General features: G+C 35.8%; 1 protein-coding gene and 1 long non-coding RNA gene across 18 annotated transcripts in view; both read right to left on the reverse strand.

The window, feature by feature from the left end:
- Window positions 1-7656, reverse strand: part of LOC138706671 (modifier of mdg4-like) — a 243974-nt gene extending 236318 nt beyond the window's left edge. For 5 of the 16 annotated variants that reach the window (XM_069836311.1, XM_069836295.1, XM_069836255.1 and 2 more), the window contains exons 1-2: window positions 7419-7649; window positions 4183-4383 (exon numbers count right to left, since the gene is read on the reverse strand). In XM_069836311.1, the coding sequence (XP_069692412.1) occupies window positions 4183-4374 (192 nt within the window). In that variant the 5' untranslated portion in view covers window positions 4375-4383; window positions 7419-7649. Of the gene's footprint in view, window positions 1-4182; window positions 4384-7418 lie in introns of all 16 variants that reach the window. The other 11 variants (XR_011334045.1, XM_069836243.1, XM_069836263.1 and 8 more) reach the window with 7 other exon arrangements.
- Window positions 7657-11304: 3648 nt separating this feature from the next.
- On the reverse strand, window positions 11305-21365 carry LOC138706732 (uncharacterized). Of its 2 annotated transcripts, none has more exons than XR_011334066.1 (3): window positions 21101-21365; window positions 19982-20465; window positions 11305-14091 (listed from the first exon to the last, which is right to left on the reverse strand). It is a non-coding gene; the product is annotated as an uncharacterized lncRNA (long non-coding RNA). The 2 variants fall into 2 exon arrangements; XR_011334067.1 differs by lacking the exon at window positions 21101-21365 and adding an exon at window positions 20674-21094.
- Between the last annotated feature and the right edge of the window lie 986 nt (window positions 21366-22351).

Raw genomic sequence — 22351 nt, forward strand, 5'->3', positions numbered from 1 at the left:
AATGCATAGGTTATGTCACGATCTTCTTGCTACAAAATATACGACAAAATAGCTTTTAGATGGCAATAAAATGAATCTAGTGGGCTGTGATCGGAAACGTGAACGCCAAAGTTGAAACTTGGCCAACTCTCCGTTCCCGATCCTGGGCTCCGGCAAGCTTTTCGTTAATTGTGAATGCTCACATTTAAATGTACACATTTTAACAATTTTACCGTTTTCGTTCCAATTCTCATTTCCGGTTTATTGTGAATCAGCCTTTAATGTCTGTATGTTGCTCAAAGACAAAGATTTTGAAGTTTGACATCACCTTGTAACTATCACACAAACTACCTCCTGGTAGGATACATGGAGTACACTGGGGAGGAGGGGAGGGGGGCAGACAGTCTCATTGTAAGTGCTACCAATGTAAATCACATAATTTTCCCTTTGCGACTACTGTGAACAGTACATAACAATTCCGGTAACTTTTTGAAGCTGCCTCAAATATATTATTCCACAAGCCATCAATATCTTGCAACCATTATATGTCATTAAGACATTTCTTTGTCTCTGCTCCAATTACAATAGGAATTGGTACAGAAGAAACATGCACTACCACATCCTCACAGATGTACTGTTAAGCCTGGTGCACAGAATCAGATGATTAATAATAAAATAAAAACCTATAAAATTATTATTATTATTATTATTATTATTATTACTATTATTATTGTTATCAATAATTGTCTTACTTTTTTATACTTTGTATGTCTCATTTATTTTGACCTGCTGTTCACATTTTATTATGCTTTTTCCTTTCTTTCTGTATGTTATATATTATGTCTGATTTCTACTTACTCGTTGTTTATATTTTTTTATGCTCGACCATGCCGAAATGTAGCAATTATACACCTGGTAGCAGACCTTTAATGTATGTCATTAAAATACACCTACTCATTAAAGGTCAGGTCTTTCAGCCAATGACGACTCAGGTTACAACTGTTCAGCCAATGACAGGTCAGTTTTCTACCGTTATAAAACCGCAAGTATCGATTATTCTCGGATATACAATCGAAAGAGAATTAGCGAAAAGTCACGGAGGCTGGAAATCCAATACTGTCGCAGAAGGTTATGTTCTGTTACTATAATAATTAGCTTAATTGTAAATAATATTCAAATAAATTCAATTTGTCATCTCGTTTTTCAATGTCTAATTTAATTTTAATGTTATCTCTGTAAGTTCTTATGGCCTAGCAAGGTCAATGTGAACATCTGTTACTCGGAAAAAATCAATACTTTCGCGTCTGTGCACATCTCACAACATACGGGACATTGGCCAAGGTCAGATACAAAGAAAATTAATAATATCAAGTTAGAGATATGGTCGAGCATAAAAAGTCATATGAAACTCGCCTATAATGGTAATTAAGAAGCTCGTATGAAAATTATGAAACTCGCTTGAGCTCGTTTCATAAATATCCATACTCACTTCTTAATTACCTTCATTATAGGCTCGTTGCATAATGTACTATTATTATTATTATTATTATTATCTTATTCAGTTTTGTGTGTAAAATTGTAGTGTACTTTGTAAATTTGTAGTGTTTTTTGTAACGCAGTTTTACTCCTGGTTGAGTGTTAGAGAAGGCCATATGGCCTTAACTCTGCCAGGTTAAATAAATCATTATTATTATTATTATTATTATTATAAAAACCAAAACAACTCTAAAAATAAAAAAAAAATTAATCTAATAAAACACTGATGAAGTTGCGTGACGCGACATTTTGTCTGATGATACTTGATTTCTTATGATGTGGTGCACACAGAATCAGACGCGGCACAATGGTCGTGAGCAGACATGAGGAGACACGGAGAGACAACATCGAATGACTGCTTGAAGTTCATCGCGAGGAGACTGTCTGATAGCTGCAGTGTACTGCGCATGCATTAGTACTGGCTATGACTGCATGCTTTCACTATCTACAAAAATAATTCTATTGTTGTGTAGTGCACAGTATTCATAATGGAGCTCAATGCAGATAAATTAGTTACTTTAGTACAGGAAAGATACGTTCTGTATAATCTTTGAAACAATATCACAATAATAATGTGGTTTCTAAAAATATGTGAGAGATTGCAAATGAGATGAAAGCACTATGTGAATAATTCATTCATTCATTATTAGCACTACAGCCCATGAAGGGCCTGGGCTTCCTTAATCAGTAGAAACCATTCATCTCTATCTTGAGCCCGTTGTCTCCATCTCTTGCATCCAACTCTCCGCAGATCATCCTCCACATCCTGAAGCCACCTCAACCTTGGTCTTCCTCTTTTCCTTAATCCTCCTAGGTGTCCATATAATGCCCGTTTAGGTAGTCGGCCTTCTGGCATACGTTCAAGATGTCCCAACCATCTAAGTCTGCCTTTCTTAATGAAAGAAACTATACTCGGTTCTCCATACAGTTCCATTAGTTCTTTATTTGTTCTACTTCTAAACTGACCATTTTCAAAATGGGGACCATATATCTTTCTCAGGACTTTTCTTTCCCAAACTGCTAGCATATCTTCATTATTTATTGTTAAAACCCAAGCTTCGCTAGCATATGTAACCACTGGTCTTAGAATAGTTTTATAAATTATTTTCTTTGCAGATCTGGATAATGAACCCTGTTTAAATAGTTTTCCAAGCCCAAACAGGCACCTATTACCGGCCATTATTCTTGTCTTTATTTCTGAGGATATATCATTATTGTTTGTAATCATTGTACCTAAATATTTAAAACTTGTACAATTTTCAAAATTATGGTTATGAAAGACCACATTGTCCTGCTTCTGTACCTCTCTTCTGGATGTTTTCATATACTTGGATTTTCTTTCACTTATTTCCAAACCAAGCTTTCTCGCTTCTTCCTCAAATTCTTGTAGTGACCCTGATAGTGCTGTCTTTGTTCTTGCAATTATGACCACATCATCTGCATATGCTAGATGTTGGGTTAAGCGATTGTATATCGTACCTCCAGGGTTTGTTTTAATGGCTCTAATTGCTTTTTTGAGAGCCAAGTTTAATATGACTGGGGAGAGTGGATCACCTTGTCCTAAACCATTATACACATAGAACTCTTCCGATAAATCTCTTCCTATTTTCATGTGAATAATAATTAATGATAATAATATGTAGTAGGCATACTTCTCTGCTCTACACTAACACTCATTATTGATTTAATATATTACTTTATGTTCGACCATGCCGAAATGTAGTAATTATACACCTGGTAGCAGACCTTTAATGCATGTCATTAAAGCACACCTACTCATTAAAAGTCAGGTCTTTCAGCCAATGACGACTCAGGTTACAACTGTTCAGCCAATGACAGGTCAGCTTTGTACTGTTATAAAACCGCAAGTATAGATTATTCTCGGATATGCAATCGAAAGAGAATTAGAGAAAAGTCACTGAGGCTGGAAATCCAATACTGTCGCAGAAGGTTATGTTCTGTTACTATAATAATTAGCGTTAATTGTAAATAATATTCAAATAAATTCAATTTGTCATCTCGTTTTTCAATGTTATCTCTGTAGGTTCTTATGGCCTACCAAGGTCAATGTGGACATCTGTTCCTCGGAAAAAATCAATACTTTCGCATCTGTGCACATCTCACAACATATGGGACATTGCTCAAAAATTAATAATATCAAGTTAGAAATATGGTCGAGCATAAAAAGTCGTATGAAACTCGCCTATAATGGTAATTAAGAAGCTCGTATGAAAATTATGAAACTCGCTTGTGCTCGTTTCATAAATATCCATACTCGCTTCTTAATTACCTTCATTATTGGCTCGTTGCATAATGTACTATTTCTTTATTGTGAGTCGAGAAGTAGTCATAACATAAAAAATTACGTTTGTGCAGTGCATTAGAAGTATTTAATTTTAAGATTTTTTTTTCAGTCGTATAGATTTTTACGTGTAGGCATCCTTAGGAAATAATAACAAAATACAATAGAACGCCATTTTCTAGATTGGGTCAGTTTTCCAAACCCACACAGTCACCAAATCAGTTGTCAAGAGCAGACTGTGTTCAGCTGCCGCAAGGCGTTGTAACCAAAACGTCGTGTCGTACCATGCCGCATCTGATTCTATGTGCACCTGCACCTGGCCTAAGTAGTCAATTGTGCGCACACACAAAATCTGTACTACTTACTTTAAAAAGTTCCTTGAAGTAAGGACTGCAGACTGAAAGGACAATTTTATGTGCTTGTACAAATTGGCCCCCAGCAGCAAGTGTTACATCCACAAGATCTTCTCCTTCTAGAAGAGCATGGAATCCAGCTGATAAGTTACTATGAAAGTTGTTCCACCGCAATGAAAATTGCTCACCCTCCACTTCCACCATTGTGTCACACTGTAATTAAGAAGAACAAAATGTTAATAATCTACACACAGAATACAGAGTGGAAGTGAAATAACCTTCTGGCAGTAAATCCTCGTGAATCATCCTGTATAACTGATGTGGTGAAAGATATTATTTGGTTTTGAATACTCGGTTAATCTATAACCTTGAGAAAACATTTGGCAAAAACCATCAATTGAGATTTTTCGCCATTGATTTTAAATCTCTATTTGGTTGACCATTGTGTTAATAAGTTTAGGGCAATTTGTATGTTGACACATGCTACATGGATATTAAAATATCTAGTAAATATGAGTGTCCTCAGCATAGAGACTATGAAGGCAGTCCGGCATTGTAGACATATCCTGTACATAAATGGAGTAAAGAACAAAGAACAGGTGCAAGAACAGATCCTTGAGAAACACCTGCGTCGACGTTCTGATGGTAGAGAGGGCTGCTCCTATTCGAACTTGAAATTTACGATTTTGAAGGTAGTCAGCTAGAGGATTCATGTATGTGACAATGTAATTAACTGAAGATGTTTATACTAGACAGCACTGTGTTATTACTTTCTAATACTTCCATTAGATGGCATCAGTAGTAATTTCCTGTTCCTGAGAGGATGAAAAGAAAGAAGGGTGCAAACCAAGCAAATATGCTTGAAATCTGTGTGATGGATATGATGTAAAACTACACCTTCTACGCCCCATAATCCTCCGTGAAATACCACCAAATATTCAATTGCTACTGTAATACGTGAACGGTTTAGAATAGATGTGGAGGTAACAGGAGTATTAGCAGATTATTGTATCAATATACATAATTATTAAAAGTGTTATGGTTGTGACATGGATTGAACACTTCATTTCTACATTCTTTCTTTCATCAAAAAGGATGTTGGCACTCCTTCAAATGTTAAAGCATAGGGTGACATATCAACGGACATATTCTACAGTTGAGCCGAAAGGAATACTAGTTTATTTACAAAAAAAAAATAAAACCTGCTGAACTTGACTACAGTATTGAAATATTCACAAGAACACGAAACAATATGTAATCGTAATAATACTGTGACAGCCCCGTCGAGACTCGATCACGAATCCCGCAGAGGGCAGGGGAACGCGTGGAAGGATCGGGCGACGCGGCAAATTAAGTTATGCGCGCATCTGCTTCCTGGGGCATTTGCTGTGGCGTAGAGAGGAGAGGAGAGACGGCGACCGTGGCAGAGAGGGGGAAGTAATGCGCCTGCTACTGAGGGAAGAAATCTAGAGAAATCGAGAGGCGCCATCTTCTCGGCATCTTTAGATTGATGGCGAAATCGTACTTTCCGGAAACTATGGTTCAGTTATAAATACGACACGCGAGTGAACTTGAGCAGTTAGTTAGTTAGTTGCAGTCGTTGCTAGTTTTGGACAGCAAGCCAGTCTTGTGTAACAGTGAAGCCAGCTTCGAGACCGGAGTTCGACTTGAGTTGTGTCTGTAACTGTGGGAGCCGGAAGTCCTGAGTTTGAGTGCAGTGGACCGCAGTTGGGGGACCTGAGTTCGAAGTTCAATGGACTGTCTCTGAAGGTCTGGGGTTCGAGATACTGTGAACTCGAGTGACTGAGCTAGAAGAACTTGCCAAGGCAAACGAACTGTGAAATGAGAACTGACAATTTTGTGTTGTAAATATGCTTTGTGAACATTAATTAAGATTAGCAGTACATTGTTGTTCTCAGTAATCCAAGTAAATTGTCATTGTCGTCTGTGGAGTGCAATAACGAATACTGTGTTGCTGTGTGGAGTGGAAATCCCATTGTTGATGGGAGTGTTTACATTCAATTATAGAAAGTGATTATTGTTGTTCTGAATAAAAGTTACATTCTTGTTTTGTATTAAAGTGGCAATACAAACAAAACAGCTCATAAACACACCGAAAAAGATATGAACTATGGGTAATTTGACGGCTATACCAGTACACACCTTCTTGATTCCACCATTTCAAGCTTATGCTCCCTCTTGTCTTTCTATCCTCGAAGTCTTGTTCATAACATGTGGTGTCTATACAAGCTAGGTACGGTAGTAGATTTCAACTGATACTGACAAATATCTATGTTTAATCTAAAAGTTTCTAACATCAAATCTGGACAATGATTAGAGAGCAAGGAAGATAGCCAATCTGAGAAGATATTACCAGAAAAAGAAGAGTGTTGCAAGTTTTAAGGAAAAAGAAAAACAGATAAAAGCATTAACTATGACAAAAAAAAGAAGAAAAAAATATAAAAAATCTCTCTCTCCATTCCTCCCCCCTCTTTCCCTCCCCCCTCTCTCTCCCTCCCTCCTCCCCCTCTCTAAATTTCAGACCGAAATAAGGATGGGAAGTTGTTGTGAAAATGGGGTCCAACAGATAGACTACTCACAATTGTCTAATAATGTACCCCTTTCTTCCAAGGCATACCAAAAGTCTAAACAAACTTAACCTAACCTGTTACTGATTCGACCTTACGAAAACTCGACTTTTCTCTGTGACATGTAAGGAAACGTACGGAAATGAGATGTGCTGTCCTGTTCCTCTCTGTCGCCCATCCCTCCCACCTCTACACAGCAACCCCACCAGCCCGCACCACTCAACCGGCCACCACTTTCCCAGCAACTTTTCACCCTTATTTCGGTGCGACATTAGTGTCAATTTACGGTGCATATGGCTCGACGTCAAATGGGTAAATACACATGTATCTTGACGTGGTAACTCAATTGTAAAGAAATACTCTTATGCTTACAAATTCAGTTAATCTAGACCTACTTGCTATGCATTAATAATTAGGTAGCCTATAGGATTACAATTTTGAATAACAATTTCTTTGTCCCACATATGAAAGCTATATGTGGTCAATAATAAAATAGTAATGTAAGTGCTTTGAAAACAATAAATGGAATGAAATTTCATTAAATGTTGTCCACAACAAACTCTCCGTAAGATTTATAGACGTTTTCTATGTTTAGGAGTCATCCACGCCAAAGCCTTCATGCCAACCCCAAAACCAAATGCAAATAAAAAAATCACCTACCTTTACTCAGATTAACGTAAATCAGTTCTTCGCTGTTTATAAACAAACACGCTATTATTTAATATTGTCGTAAAATCACATCAATGTCCTGCAATATACAAAACTACAACAAAATCACCAAATCCCACCGGTCGATAGCAGCTTAACACCAATATTTTCCTCTTCTTGAAATCGCTTATTATCGCTACTAGGCCACCTATCGATATATGTCGACAATATATCGTAAACTGACGTTCACAGGTATCCGACCTACGATTTTATGATCGTGTAAGCGAACTTTCCAGGTATCTTTGAACTAAAGTCTTCACCACAGTCTAGTATATACAGTCGCGAAGGTCAATACGTAGTAAATATGCAAACATTAGGTAGTTGCTCACCACTAGGATCGCTAATATCGCCTCATTAAAGGCAATGCAAAATAGTACCGTCACAGTCTATTGTTTCTAGCACCCTCAAAACTCAAGCTTCGTCACTGCATATAGTAGACTGTGGTCTTAACCCGTAATCAGGGATCTTAATAACAGTCGCGCCACTCCATACGTGTACAATATGCAAACGTTTGACACCTTGCATGACTACGCTCAAGCTCACCAATCTGCAGTTCAGAGAGTGAATGGCACTGGTGCTGCTACCTAGGCGACAGGGCGTGGCGAAACCCGCAAAGCAAGTTATAATCAACTGTAATGTAGATTGTTATTGGGCTTGTAAATAGAGTTATGTTAATTACCGCTAAATTAAAATATTAAGAATCTACATGTGTACTGTTTATATCTGGTACAATTACGACTTTACAAAGTGCTGCAAGTATCTTCCATTTGGGAGTATAATCAAATGTATTGTCAACCAAAATAATGAGGCATTCATTATTCATGAAGGAAGTGCGATTTCTTTTACAACTTATTAAGACAATTTTACTGTTGCCGTCCACATACGAAACTGTCCACCAATTTGTGTACCTAACTAGAAACATTTTAGGTAGAAGCATGTTATAAGCATAAGATTTCACCGATGGAAGAAGGAACTAAGGAAGCATTTTACAAAGTTCCCTATAAACTGCCTGCCTGGATCAATTTCAGAAAAAAATCTTAAAATAATTTTTTTAATCAACTTTGAGGGTTTTACATATAATATAAATCAACTGTTGCCTTTCTTTTCAATGCTGTAAGATTTTTTTTAATTAGATATGATGAAATGGTTCTATCAGCGTTTAAAAGCTTCTATTTTTCATGCTCTCTTTTACAGTAAATTTCCATGCCTTAATCTGTTACTTTTGATTTTCAAAGTCTGTGTTTATAACATCTTAACATGTTAAAATACACACACTTATGTAAAACTCTAAAAGAACATTTGTTTATAAAATATTAACACGTTAAAATACAAATATACACTAATTTAAATTTCTGAAGGAGCATTTGTTTAAAATAAATTTGCTAAAATGCTCTGGGCCTATATTGAAGCCACGTTAATTTCCTAACGACTGTGTGACTGTGACACTACCACTAACAGTAAGACTAAGCAAAGGCACACTTTGCCTGCCCTACAAGATAGACTACAGTAATGTACACATTGCCAAACCAAGTATGTTGAATTGTGAACATACGTACATCAAAAGGAGTACGATAAAATAAAACCTATGTCCTAAGGATAAAATGTGATGAAATGAACTAACGTGAAAAAAAATTTACATTTCATGTTCATGCATCAGCACAATAAGCAATACCTGGTGTGAAAGAAAAATTCAAAAAATATTTTTTGATGGTACTGGCACGTCGTGATAATACATTGCACACGTGTAGTTGCATTGTTGTCGAGAAAGCATATATAATGCATCTGTGGCCATGTGAACTCAGCAGCAAATGGATTTCTATTCACTTTTGTTGGTTGGGGTCCTATTTAGTCCAATGAGAAGTTCTGTTTCATTTAAACTGTAATTATAAAGTAATGTCACGTTAAAGTTTTGTTACCATTTATATTATAGTCAGTTTTTGAAAAAAAAAAAATTCAAATCCCCCCTCAGAACCAAATTCTGGCTGCGCCAATGATTATTATTTAGAAGGGTGAAGGACTGTAGTTTCAGAAATGCATATCCATTACTCTGGAAAAGTCACAATATATTTATCAATTAACTTGTAGTGTACAGTACCAGTATTCTGTTTTAACAGAAAATATCTGAACAAAATGGGTAACTGAGGGAAGAAAGAAATTTCCCTCGTCTTCCTTCAGGAATTACTGAGGGGAGGAGGACGAAGGGCATATCATTAATCTCTCACTACTTTTAACTCTCAGGATCTGTAAACATATAATATAATATATTTATTCCACCAGCTTACATTGGTCGTGATGGCCCTTCACATTTCTGCGTACAGTGCCATCACTCCCTTGGATACATAACATTCTGCTTACCCTTTTTCTAAACCTCCGGCTATTACATATAAATGACCCTGATCACTTTTCTATCACGTTCCTCACCTCTGTTTCCCTCCCTTCTTCTTATATTTACCCTTCCCTTTCCTAGTTATCTTATTCTTACTTATAATGAAACTAACATCTGTCCATTCTTATTATTATTATCTTTAATTTCTCTAAATAGATTTACAAAACCTCTAATGGCAATTACATTAATATTCTCATTATAGAAATAGAAATATATACATATTCTCCCTGTAACATAGTCCTAGTAAGCTTATATTCAATTAATTTTCATCATTTTACTAGCTATCTCAAATATTAAATTAATTATAATTCATTGAATTAAATTAGCTCATAAATTAAGTTACTACTTTACCTTATAGATTTATCTAAATTTAAATAAATGTGTAGTGAAGATTATTGCTGGAGAACCTTTTAAGTGTAGTGAAAATATTTGTAATTTAAATTTATGTATTGTATTGATTAAGGCTGGTTGAGTGGAAGAGAAGGCCTTATGGCCTTAACTCTGCCAGCGAAAATAAAACATTATTATTATTATTATTATTATTATTATTATTATTATTATTATTATCCATTACTCTGGAAAAGTCACAATATATTTATCAATTAACTTGTAGTGTACAGTACCAGTATTCTGTTTTAATAGAAAATATCTGAACAAAATGGGTAACTGAGGGAAGAAAGAAATTTCCCTCGTCTTCCTTCAGGAATTACTGAGGGGAGGAGGACGAAGGGCATATCATTAATCTCTCACTACTTTTAACTCTCAGGATCTGTAAACATATAATATGATATATTTATTCCACCAGCTTACATTGGTCATGATGGCCCTTCACATTTCTGCGTACAGTGCCATCACTCCCTTGGATACATAACATTCTGCTTACCCTTTTTCTAAACCTCCGGCTATTACATATAAATGACCCTGATCACTTTTCTATCACGTTCCTCACCTCTGTTTCCTTCCCTTCTTCTTATATTTACCCTTCCCTTTCCTAGTTATCTTATTCTTACTTATAATGAAACTAACATCTGTCCATTCTTATTATTATTATCTTTAATTTCTCTAAATAGATTTACAAAACCTCTAATGGCAATTACCTTAATATTCTCATTATAGAAATAGAAATATATATATATATATATATATATATATATTCTCCCCATAACATAGTCCTAGTAAGCTTATATTAAATTAATTTTCATCATTTTACTAGCTATCTCAAATTAATTATAATTCATTGAATTAAATTAGCTCATAAATTAAGTTACTACTTTACCTTATAGATTTATCTAAATTTAAATAAATGTGTAGTGAAGATTATTGCTGGAGAACCTTTTAAGTGTAGTGAAAATATTTGTAATTTAAATTTATGTATTGTATTGATTAAGGCTGGTTGAGTGGAAGAGAAGGCCTTATGGCCTTAACTCTGCCAGCGAAAATAAAACATTATTATTCTTACTAATCTCATTTAACTAAACAATGACTTCTCTCAATCTCTTATTAATTGTTCCGAACATTGTTTATATTTGTTGAACTCTTCCATAGTTGTTAACTTATTTATTCACTTGAATCACTAACATTCACTAACAGCTTATTCCCATTAATCTAATCTGTATATTTTCAGACGAAGTAGTTTGTACAGTTTCATTACATTTCCATTCCCACTTTCTTTATTACATTTGTATCACTACTTACTTATCATCACTCTCTGGTTATTACTTGTATCTTATCCCTTTTCACTATTATTCCCTTGCCTTACCGTCTTTTCTGTCACTATCACTCTTTTCACTTTATCACTTTCCTATGTTTTGTCACTCATGCACCAACCTCTTAGGTTATAAGTTTTCTGTCCCTTACTTCTTCCCACTGACGTACCTCTATTCGGTGTTGCTAATGTTACTTCATCCCTTCCAGTTCTTGCAGAATCTTGTCTTCTTATCTTGGTATCTTCTTCATCTCTTGATCCCTTCTGTAATTGCTGACGCATATTTCTTCTTCCAGCTGGATTCACTAAACTCTTTTTGCTGTTCTCAGCTCCTGTATGCCGTCCTTCTGTTTTCCTCTGTCTACCTCATGTCATCATCATAATTTTAGTGCAAGTCTCTTGTTTCTTCTTTAATTGCTTGTTGACATCCTCGTCCGCTGCTGTTGCTGAGGTAAACACATAATAGAGGCTATTCCTGCTCTTTTCGTTATTTTCTGTACAACCTCAAATCAAAATGTATTTTGAACTTAATCATGGCTGTTTAACATCTTCACTATTATTTCTATTTTCTTTTTATGTGTAACTATATGTCTATTGAGATGGTTCAACTAATTAATACTGGTTTGGGACATACGCAAGAGGGGAGTTACCAGGTTTGAATACCTCTCCTTGAACGTTTTAAAAAATGACACATTTAGATTTGAGTATTTCTTTTATTCATAATTTTTTCCCTTCTCTCATTTTTTCATTGTCACAGTAACAATATCTACATCGACATAAGGCATAGTCCTCCTAACCCTCGTTCAATACAGTCATCATGCCAGTTTCATTCATCATCTTTGATGAGTTCCATGTTCAATTATTGTGTTTAATTACATATATTTCAATATATTTGATTGTTTCCTTGAATTTTCCTGTTATGTAAAGTAAAGTGTCTTACCTACAATATACAAAACTGTTTACTAAATATGTAAGACTTATATGATTATTGTGTAAATGTAATAATGACAAAAGCATTTTTTATTATACAAAATTAAACAGACGTTAAAATTTGTTAAAAATCGGATGGCTGTGAAAAAATTACGTTTCAAAGATTTTACAAGGATATTCGTGAATATGTTCTATTAAAACATAGCATAATATTAACAAATAGACCGTAATATAATAATAATAATAATAATAATAATAATAATAATAATAATAATAAATCATTATAAATCTAAATTATATCATTATAAAATTAATTTCACAAAATGACTTTCATTCGGAATATTAAATTGTTCAGTCACTTCTGAACGCATACGATTATAAGCTACATAATAATTTTTTTTGGGAACCTTTATTCGTTTATTATCGACTTTGTCAAACTTCCGTTTCTTGCTTATCCGGTTTTTGGTCCTCTATTTATACAATCTTACTGACTGTCTGCTTAGCCTAATCTAACCGTCCTCACTGTATCTACTATTGCTCCCGCTTTCCGACATGAATTTTGTAATGTAATCATGCACATAACATACAATTTCCTGTATTCGTTTATCCACTCTTTTAACAGATGACTTTCTTTGGACGCTTTCCCCACTGGCCTCGAGATTAGCACAACCATGTTCACCATTGACTTGTGTCACATTACATCTATTCTCACTATCATCATGATTGTCATTATTTTCCCAGGATCTCCATGTGCTATCCATAGTTCAATATATTATTATTAAAACGTACGGTAATGTATTAATATGTAATATAAATATAATTCACTTGTATAATGAATGGACTAACACTTTCATTCATTTTACTTGTAATATGCTGAATTACATAGCCTAATGTGAGTTCTGTACATTTATCTAGGATAACAGTACATTATCTCTTGAAGAAACGACTGTAGAATACTACATAGATATTGCAACACCGAACTTACTGCACGAGAAGTCTTGCAGTCCCAAACAATAATTGGTCAATTAGCTTATACATTATTGGCAGCACGGTGGTGAGTGACAATCAAAACTCAAAGTGTACACCGATGTTAACCCAATGAGTGGGACGATAATACTTTAGCTTTAGAAAAAAATCTATAATGTTTAAGGTTATCTGTTTAACTAAAATTCGATTAAAAGTCCAGTTATCTAGTTCTAGTGCAGGTGTGACGTTAAAGTGTAATTACTGAAGAAAATCATATTAATGTAGTCTTTTAAAATTTATTATAAAATAAATTACTTTTGTTACATAAATTCACGTATCTTTTTGCTTTCATATTAAGTAAAATAAAAATGAAAAATAAATTTAAAAAATTATGGTTGAAAAAGTGGCAAAATAATTATAAAAGCAGACAAAAAAGACTCCTGTTTAAAAGCACCACGACCTCTCATGTAATAAGTAACCACGTGCCCTCTGTCGGGTTAATAACCTTATTTATTCGGCATAAAACTGTAGTTATGTATAGTACTAAGTTGACAATTTATTATAATATCTTAGTATAAATATCATGTTTTTATTCGACTCTGTAAGAATTCCATCATCTCTGTCGATTCCAATAAAATCTGAAACAAAAATAATAGTAGTATGACATTACAATAACAATTGGATTTTTTTGTAGTAATTCAAAATTGTTGTGTATTAAAACGTTATGTTGGTTACAAATACCAACAGTTATGGTCTGAGTCATTCCATATCACCAATAATAAGATATCAATTTATACATTACTTACTTAAATTTAGATAAAATGCTTAAAGCATCTATATAATTGTGAACAATGCTTATCTTTTACTTTCAGACTCACAATAGAAAAACATATTTAAGGCTTAATTGTTTAAATCAGCAGCCACTCATAGCTCAAGTGGCAGGTGGGGCTAATATGTTGTTTATTATTATTAAAATTTATTCAGTTGGATACACCAATGCATGAACATAGTTATATTATCAGACTCCAGAACAACAATCCAGGCAATGTATCAACAAATCACCCAAAAATGGAAAAAATTAAAGAAATATATTCCATGATTAAACAAATTCAAAATGTAAATAATCACATAATTCTTCAGTGGATACCTGCACAATCTGGCATAAATGGGGATGAGAGGGCTGATATACAGCGTGAATATAAATGACTTCCCTGATTACGAAAATTATTTGTGGACAAATGATTGAAGATAGAAAATTTTTAATTATACGAGTATATTTTGAAACTCTCCAAGTTTTTAAACATACCTTATAGGTTCTCGATATGGGCTCCCCTTGTAACCCTGCAGACATCAAGCCGGTAGTCCACTTCGTCCCACACACGGCTAAGTGTATCCATATCAATTGCAGCGATGGCATTGATAATGCGAGCTTGTAGCTCTGGCAAATTTTCCGATAACGGAGGTACAAAAACAGAATCTTTAACATACCTCCACAGGTAGAAATCACACGGTAAGTCAGGGGAACGTGGAGGCCAGGACAAGAGCTGCATGTCATCTCTCCCCACGCGAACAATCCATTTGTTTGGCATTCCATCGTTCAGGAATGCCCGGACTTCGTTGTTGAAGTGAAGTGGAGAGACGACATGCAGCTCTTGTCCTGGCCTCCACGTTTCCCTGACTTAACACCGTGTGACTTCTACCTATGGGGGTATATTAAAGACTCTGTTTTTGTACCTCCATTACCGGAAAATTTGCTATGCTCCCGCATCATCAACGCCATGACTGCAATCAATATGGATACACTTAGTCGTGTGTGGAACAAACTGAACTACCGGCTTCATGTCTGCAGGGCACAAGGGGAGCCCATATCGAACACCTATAAGAGTTGTTTAAAAACTTGGAGAGTTTATCCATACACTCGTATATTTAAAAATATTCTACGTTCAGTCGTTTGTCCACAAATAATTTTCGTAATCAGGGAAGTCATTTATACTCACGCTGTATATACGAGGGGGGATCCAGGAAATAACGACCGTTTTGTTGTAATAATTAAAAAAAAATATTTATTTGAAAAAACAAAGTCTGTTACATAACTGAAGCTTCCTTTACTTCTCTACATAATCACCACCTACATTTAAACATTTGTCATATCTGTTAACTAGCTTTAGAATTCCCGTGTTATACTCCTCTGCCACCAGTTCATTAAGCCAGGTGTTCACTGTCTTCTTCAACTCTTCATCACTTCCAAAACGCGTACCACCCGGAAAGTCTTTCAGCTTAGTGAAAAGGTGAAAATCGCTAGGAGCAAGGTCTGGACTATAGGGCGGATGATCAAAGATTTCCCAACCGAATTGATCCAGCAATTCTCGAGTTGAAGCAGCAGTGTGCGGGCGGGCACAGATTTTGTGGTAGCCAAGATGTTGCGACACAATTTCACCAAGCAAAGAACGAGAAATGTCAGGAAAGGCAATATGCAATTCGTCGAGTGATGTGCGCCTGTCTTGCAAGATTCTGTCGTTCACTTTAGTCTTCAGGTCTTCTGTGATGAGTGATGGGCGTCCGGGTCGAGTTTTATCGTGGACATTTCTTCGCCCATTGTTGAACATTTCGCACCATTTTCTCACATTTCTTTCATTCATTACAGTATCACCATACACTTCTTTCAATTGCCGGTAAATTTCTGCAGGTTTCAAATGTCGGGCATTCAAAAATCGAATCACACTCCTCACCTCACAGTCGGCGGGATTATCAATCACATCGTTCATTTTGAAGTAACACAAAATGCACAATGGCGACTTGTTGCAACCAGTACTCACAACATTATGAGAACACATGTTAAGGAAGCCAGTTGACCTTCAAACAAGGAAGGGGAGTCAGCTGCGCGGCGGGTATGTGCGAACGGTCGTTATTTCCTGGATCCCCCTCGTATTATATATATTTTTTTCGTTGTTGGTAACTCTATAGCATCTATTAGATGCTTTATGGTTGTGCTAACAGATGGAGTTAGTTGTCAACAATGTGACGCTGAAACGTGTGTTCAGGTTACTGCCCAGTCCTGATGTATTTTTATATTTGTGATGATTGGTTAATTAATATTAACCCGGCACACTCACAATCACACTCACATTCATACAAATTTACAGACTCTAGACACCCAGGAAATTCTTCTTCTTCAAGAAAAATTCACTGAGAGCCGAGCCCGGGAATCGAACCCGGGACCTCCCGATGTAGAAGCCAGCATGCTGACCAACAGACCACAGAGGCAGTCAAAAGGGCTGATATGTTGGCAAAAAAAGCTCCAAAATTGAACAGAATACAAATCTAAATCTGTCCTATGAATCTGTCAAAAGAATAATCAAAAGCAAGATCAACCACAATTACAGTATTAAAATATTAGCAGAAAGTGAAAATACCAAATGGAAAAATCTGTTGGAAAACACTAGTGTAATGCCTGAACTTCCTCGTAAATCTGCTGCTGCTATGTTCAGGCTACTCACTGGACATGATTGTTTGAGTAAACATCTCCACAGAATCAGTATACTGACTTCACCAAATTATCTGTTATGGTGTCAGGAGCAGGAAATGGATATGGATCATCTGGCAAGCTGCACAGCCCTTCAAATAGCTCAAGACATCACGTCGAAATATTGGGAAGCACGAAGGAGAATGAATTCATTGTTAAATCAAGAGCATTAGATACATACATACATACATTATTATTATTATTATTATTATGGTTGGTTGGTACCCTATGCTCTGGTATCATAGTAATGAAGCCATCAGCCATCTTGCAGTCCAGCCGCCCACCAGCCGAAAAGTAAACCGGTACTTATCAGTGGAATGCTCTATAGTATGGGAGTAGGTGACCAATGCGAGGTCAAGAAACATGCACATACCTAGTCCAATGTTCCAAAGTGAAGCCAGATCTCTTTAAAAGTGATCAATTTAAGACATCCATAGGATGGTTCGAGAGATTCAAGAAGAAACCAATATTGTGTGAAATGAAGTAGGGAATCTAAGGGCGTGGACGAAAGTGGAATACGTGAGTGGAAAACAAAGTGGTAGGTTTAATTTCACCTGATGAATCTAAAAACATTTACAATATGATCAAATGTGGACCAACAAAACCACTCGCAGTTATGGGAGGAAAATGTGTTTGGGGCAAAATGTCCAAAGAAAGACTTGTAATATTATTTTATGGGAATAAAGTGAGGGAAAACTAAAAAAAAAAAAAGTCTTTCATGATTGGAAAGGGAGCGAAACAAGAGATATTTAAAATATCTGAAAATTGATAACCTCCCAGTTGTTTGACAAACAACCAACCAGAAAGGCTCAATTGACTGACGACTGCTGCTACAATGCAAGAATAGTTTTAATGTTGTTGTTGTCGTTGTCTAGTGCCTTGCATTTGGCAATGAAGCCATTAGCAGTCGTGCTTTCCAATACTTTTGAACAACAACAAGAACCACCTCCTCCCAAGGACTCATACTCATGTATGTTGTGGCTTTCATGTAACTGTTTTCTTAACGGGCACCAGTTTTTACAATGTGGCAGTTACATCACCCGATGTAAACCCCCATTATGCAAGGGGGACCGCACCTGTCATTGGTCAACGGGTCCTTCGGACCTAGCCGGGAGGACTAAATAGAGTTATTTAGATCCACCGACCTTTCCCTCATGTGCCGCTGAGGGACGCTGTTGTGCTGTGATAGTCCAGCACATATGTAAATGGCATTTCCTCCATTTTAGATGAAACAGTTATACTGCTGTGACTCGGTCCCCAGATCCTCATCTGTTAAAAGCAGGGTGTACCACGGGCAGGTTGAGGTTGGGAATTGGGTAGGAGAGGCTATAGGAGGCGCATCACTACCCCTTACACCCCAAAATGAAAATGTAAAAATGAAGAAATATCAAAAAGTCATACTTTTTCTTGAAAATTTCACCTGCTACTCAGAGATGATACAGTGAAACCTGTTCAAATCGGAACCTGAATAATCCGGAATCCTGTCTATTTCGGAACAATTTATTGGTCCTGGCGAAATTTGTATGTATTATGTGTAATTTTTCCTGAATAAAACGGAAACTGTCCAATGCGGAAACGGAAACTGTCTGCTACTGTTCAAAACGGAAACAATATTTTGGACACACACTATATTTTGTAACTATACAGTATTTTGAAACAGCTGTAATTTCAAGGAATATACGAAATATGTAGGTCACTAAGATAAAAACAAGTTTTCTTTGCAAAATTGTAGAGGGTACGAGGGTGTGTTGGCCTGTTGGTCATAAATTTTATTACCCTGTTGACTAGGCAGACGAGTCCCTTCAAAGATTTTCAATGCTTCACACCCGTATACTGTCGTAGCTAAACAGAGCGCAAGTGTAGTGATTTCCAGGTAAAAAAAAAAGTTGCATAAAATATGGCATTAACATTAAGTGATGAAGTAAAAGTTATCGAGATAAAGGAAAATTAGAAACAAAGTCTATGCGAAATAATATTGAAGTACATTTGTGGAAACCTCAGGCGTGACACTTCAAAAAATAAAGATCATAATGAGTGAGTGGCGTGCGGCCAATATTGGTGACACAAAAGGAACCAGAAAGCAACTGTTTATGTGGAAATAAATTAACTGTTGTGGGAGTGGGTTCTTCATGACCTTTCAAAGAACATGGCAATTTCTAGATCTGTTCTGCAAAGCAAACTATTGAACTGGGAAAGAAATTAAATAAACCAGAATTCAAGGCTTCTAATAGATAGCTTCTAGTCCAATTAATTAATAATGTGCAGTGATATGCAGTACAGTATTAGAGTATAGTGTTAGATATTAAATAGAATGAGATTAGTAAACTTTAGTAATGTTTAATGACTAATGAGTGAGTTACGATAATATTTATACAGAAAATGAGATTTTAACAAGATGATTCACCAACGTAATAAGCGACAGAAAGCTGATTTAATGTGACGAGTGTTAAACGGAATATTTTGTACTTCTTGCAGTTTGCGGCATGCCATTTTGTTTTTCATGTATATGAACGACAAAATATTCCATTTTAATGTCACACCTGAATAATACGGAAACCTGTCCACAACGGAAAAAAAATTAGGACCATGTCACTTCCGTCTTGAACAGGTTTCACTGTACTTTCAAGTGAATAAATTTGAATAAGGAACAAAAAAAAAGTTTCCTTCCCAGGCAGGATTCGAACCACGAAAGTCTTATATATTATTTATATATACTCTTTCATCGTACGAAAGTCTTAGTTTCCAGTCTATCGTGCTCTGAAGTAAACAAGGTTCTGAAATCGGCTACAAGTGTCAGTCCGGTTTTTTTTGCCACTACTGTACATAAATACATTTGTACCTAAACGTGGTAAAGCAATTGTAAAGAAATACTACAATTTTTTTATTGCGAATATAGAAGCCGCCACTTTGAAGCCCTGCCTGTAAATGACTACACTTTATCTTTGTATCTGAATCATTTTGACATCAATTGTATATATATTTTTAAAAAATGTAAGCCTATTTACCCTCTTTTTCTCACTCAGAATTTCATCGAGTATAGAACTGTTAAGGAACGACTCCCCGCAGGAAATTGGTTGAATGTGAAGTGATACTGGATGATCTTCATCCACGACATCTTTTTCTGGGGAATTCGTCGAACTTCCTCCATGATCTAACTTGTCTTTATCGGAATTTCCTTTTAACCACTTTCTGAACTGTTTAGAGTTCTGATATTTCCTTCTCTTAATTTTTTTCAGCGATTTCCTAGGTATTTGTTCACTTTGGTCAGAATTTATTTCTGTCGAAGTGTTGTTAGTAAGCAGCGCTGTTGTGTGTGATAAATTTGTAAAGGTCTCTGACAGCTGATCTTGATTTGTTATTTTATTTCCGTCTTCTATATGGATATCATAGTCCGGAATTTCAATATCAAGCTTCGCTGTAGGTTCCAATACATTGGCATTTATTCCACCATCACACAAGTTATACTGTTCACATTCATTTGGTTGCATTCTGTAACAGAAACACAATAGTTAACTTACAAGTAAATGTAGCTAAATAAGGTATCTAACCTAACTCGTACTAAATAAAATTAGAAAAACCTAAAAATTAATCTATGGGATAGAAACTTAAATATGCCAAATGCCAAGGGAAATAACAAGCTGGCTGCCTGCCGATCCGAAGTTGTGTTCTGGCTTGTGTTTGATTTCCGCTTGATTACCTGGTTGGTTTTTTCCCCGAGGTTTTCCACAATGTCAGTTACCGTAACCTCTGACGAATCCTTGGCCTCCTCATCTTGTCAAATACAATGTAACTAACACCAATCCCAATAACACTAAAACACAGTATCTGATACAGCGTCGTTAAATAACCAACTAAAAAATAATAATAGATTCGAGGTGGAAACTCGAATCGGTTTTCCCAGCAACAAAGCAAATCAATAAAAATAGGGTAGATGGATTTGGTTAGGTTACATTACATTGAAAGTAGTCTGATTTCTTTCCTACTGGTGTGATAGCACTGCACTGAAGTGATGGCCTCGCGCTTTCAATATTGATAATCTATCATATTTGAGCATATTTCAATGATACGAATAGCACTTGCACTTTCATAAAAAGTAGAAAAAAAAAAAAGAAAAGTAATCTTACATTTTGAAAATGAAAAACCCTATATTTCATCAGCTGGCAACTGCTACAAAATCAGCTGTCATGGATACTATTCTTCTTCTTCGTATTATTATTTATAGAAATCCTATCCTCTTTGAAAAAAAGATTTTACGGCTCCCCACACCAGTGTGAATTATTCGCGGTGATGACGATTCCTTCCTTCGCTATTTTTTTTTTTATTTATTTATTGGTCAACCAGCAAATTACTAAATAGACCTATGAGTGGAGTATACTTGAGTGGTTCCTACTTATGTCCTTCTTGCACGCATTCCTTAAATATTAGAATCTACACTCTCTGTGAGGCACTAGGCTTACGGTTTTATCTATGGAATTGAGGGCATAGTTTACGAAGGCGACGCCACAGTCAAGAGGGCTTATTTGAAGGCCTCTTGGCCACAGTCACGAAGCTTGAGTTGTGAGGGTCCTAGGAACAATAGACTGTGTCGGTACTATTTCGCATTGTCTGTAATGAGGCATTAGTAGCGATCCTAGTGTTTAGCAACTATCTATGGATGCATATTTACTACGTATTAACTTTCGTGAGTATAAATTACATACTAGACTGTGGCGACACTATATAGAATCGAATTCTCTAATCAGAGTCCGTGGAAAAAAAAACCTTTGGGGAGGCCGAGACGTAGATAGGAGGATATTAAAATAGATTTGAGGGGGTGGGATATGATGGCAGGGACTGGATTAATCAAATGTTCCAGTTTTTATAATTGACATATTGTCAACCTCTTTACCAGGGTGCGAATTAACGGGGGGATTTCCCCCCTGTTGGAAAGTTATCCCCCTCACATAAATTCATATTAACATCCCTGCCATGGATAGCTTCTATTCCGCTCACAAAATATTATTGTTTTAATACGAGTATACTTTATAAAATAGTAAGCAAAGAAAATAAAAATAATATTGATGTATTATTACCGGCAAGCTGACAATCAATAACTTAGGAATTACACATCTTATCTTTAGCTTGCTCATGGATATAATAATAATAATAATAATAATAATAATTATTATTATTATTATTATTATTATGATCAAGATGCAAGACAAGCAACTCAGTGCAACCAAGTGTTGAGCCGTATTGAATGAGGTTGAAGTTGCCTCTGTCACCCTTTTGTCATCGGTTTGTGTGTATTAAGATAAGAGGAGCACACCGCACCGTGAACTTAACCCAGGCTATTATATGCATGATATGATGATGAATTTATGATATGTGAATTA

The sequence above is a fragment of the Periplaneta americana genome, chromosome 1 (assembly GCF_040183065.1).
Source record: "Periplaneta americana isolate PAMFEO1 chromosome 1, P.americana_PAMFEO1_priV1, whole genome shotgun sequence".
NCBI lineage: Eukaryota > Metazoa > Arthropoda > Insecta > Blattodea > Blattidae > Periplaneta > Periplaneta americana.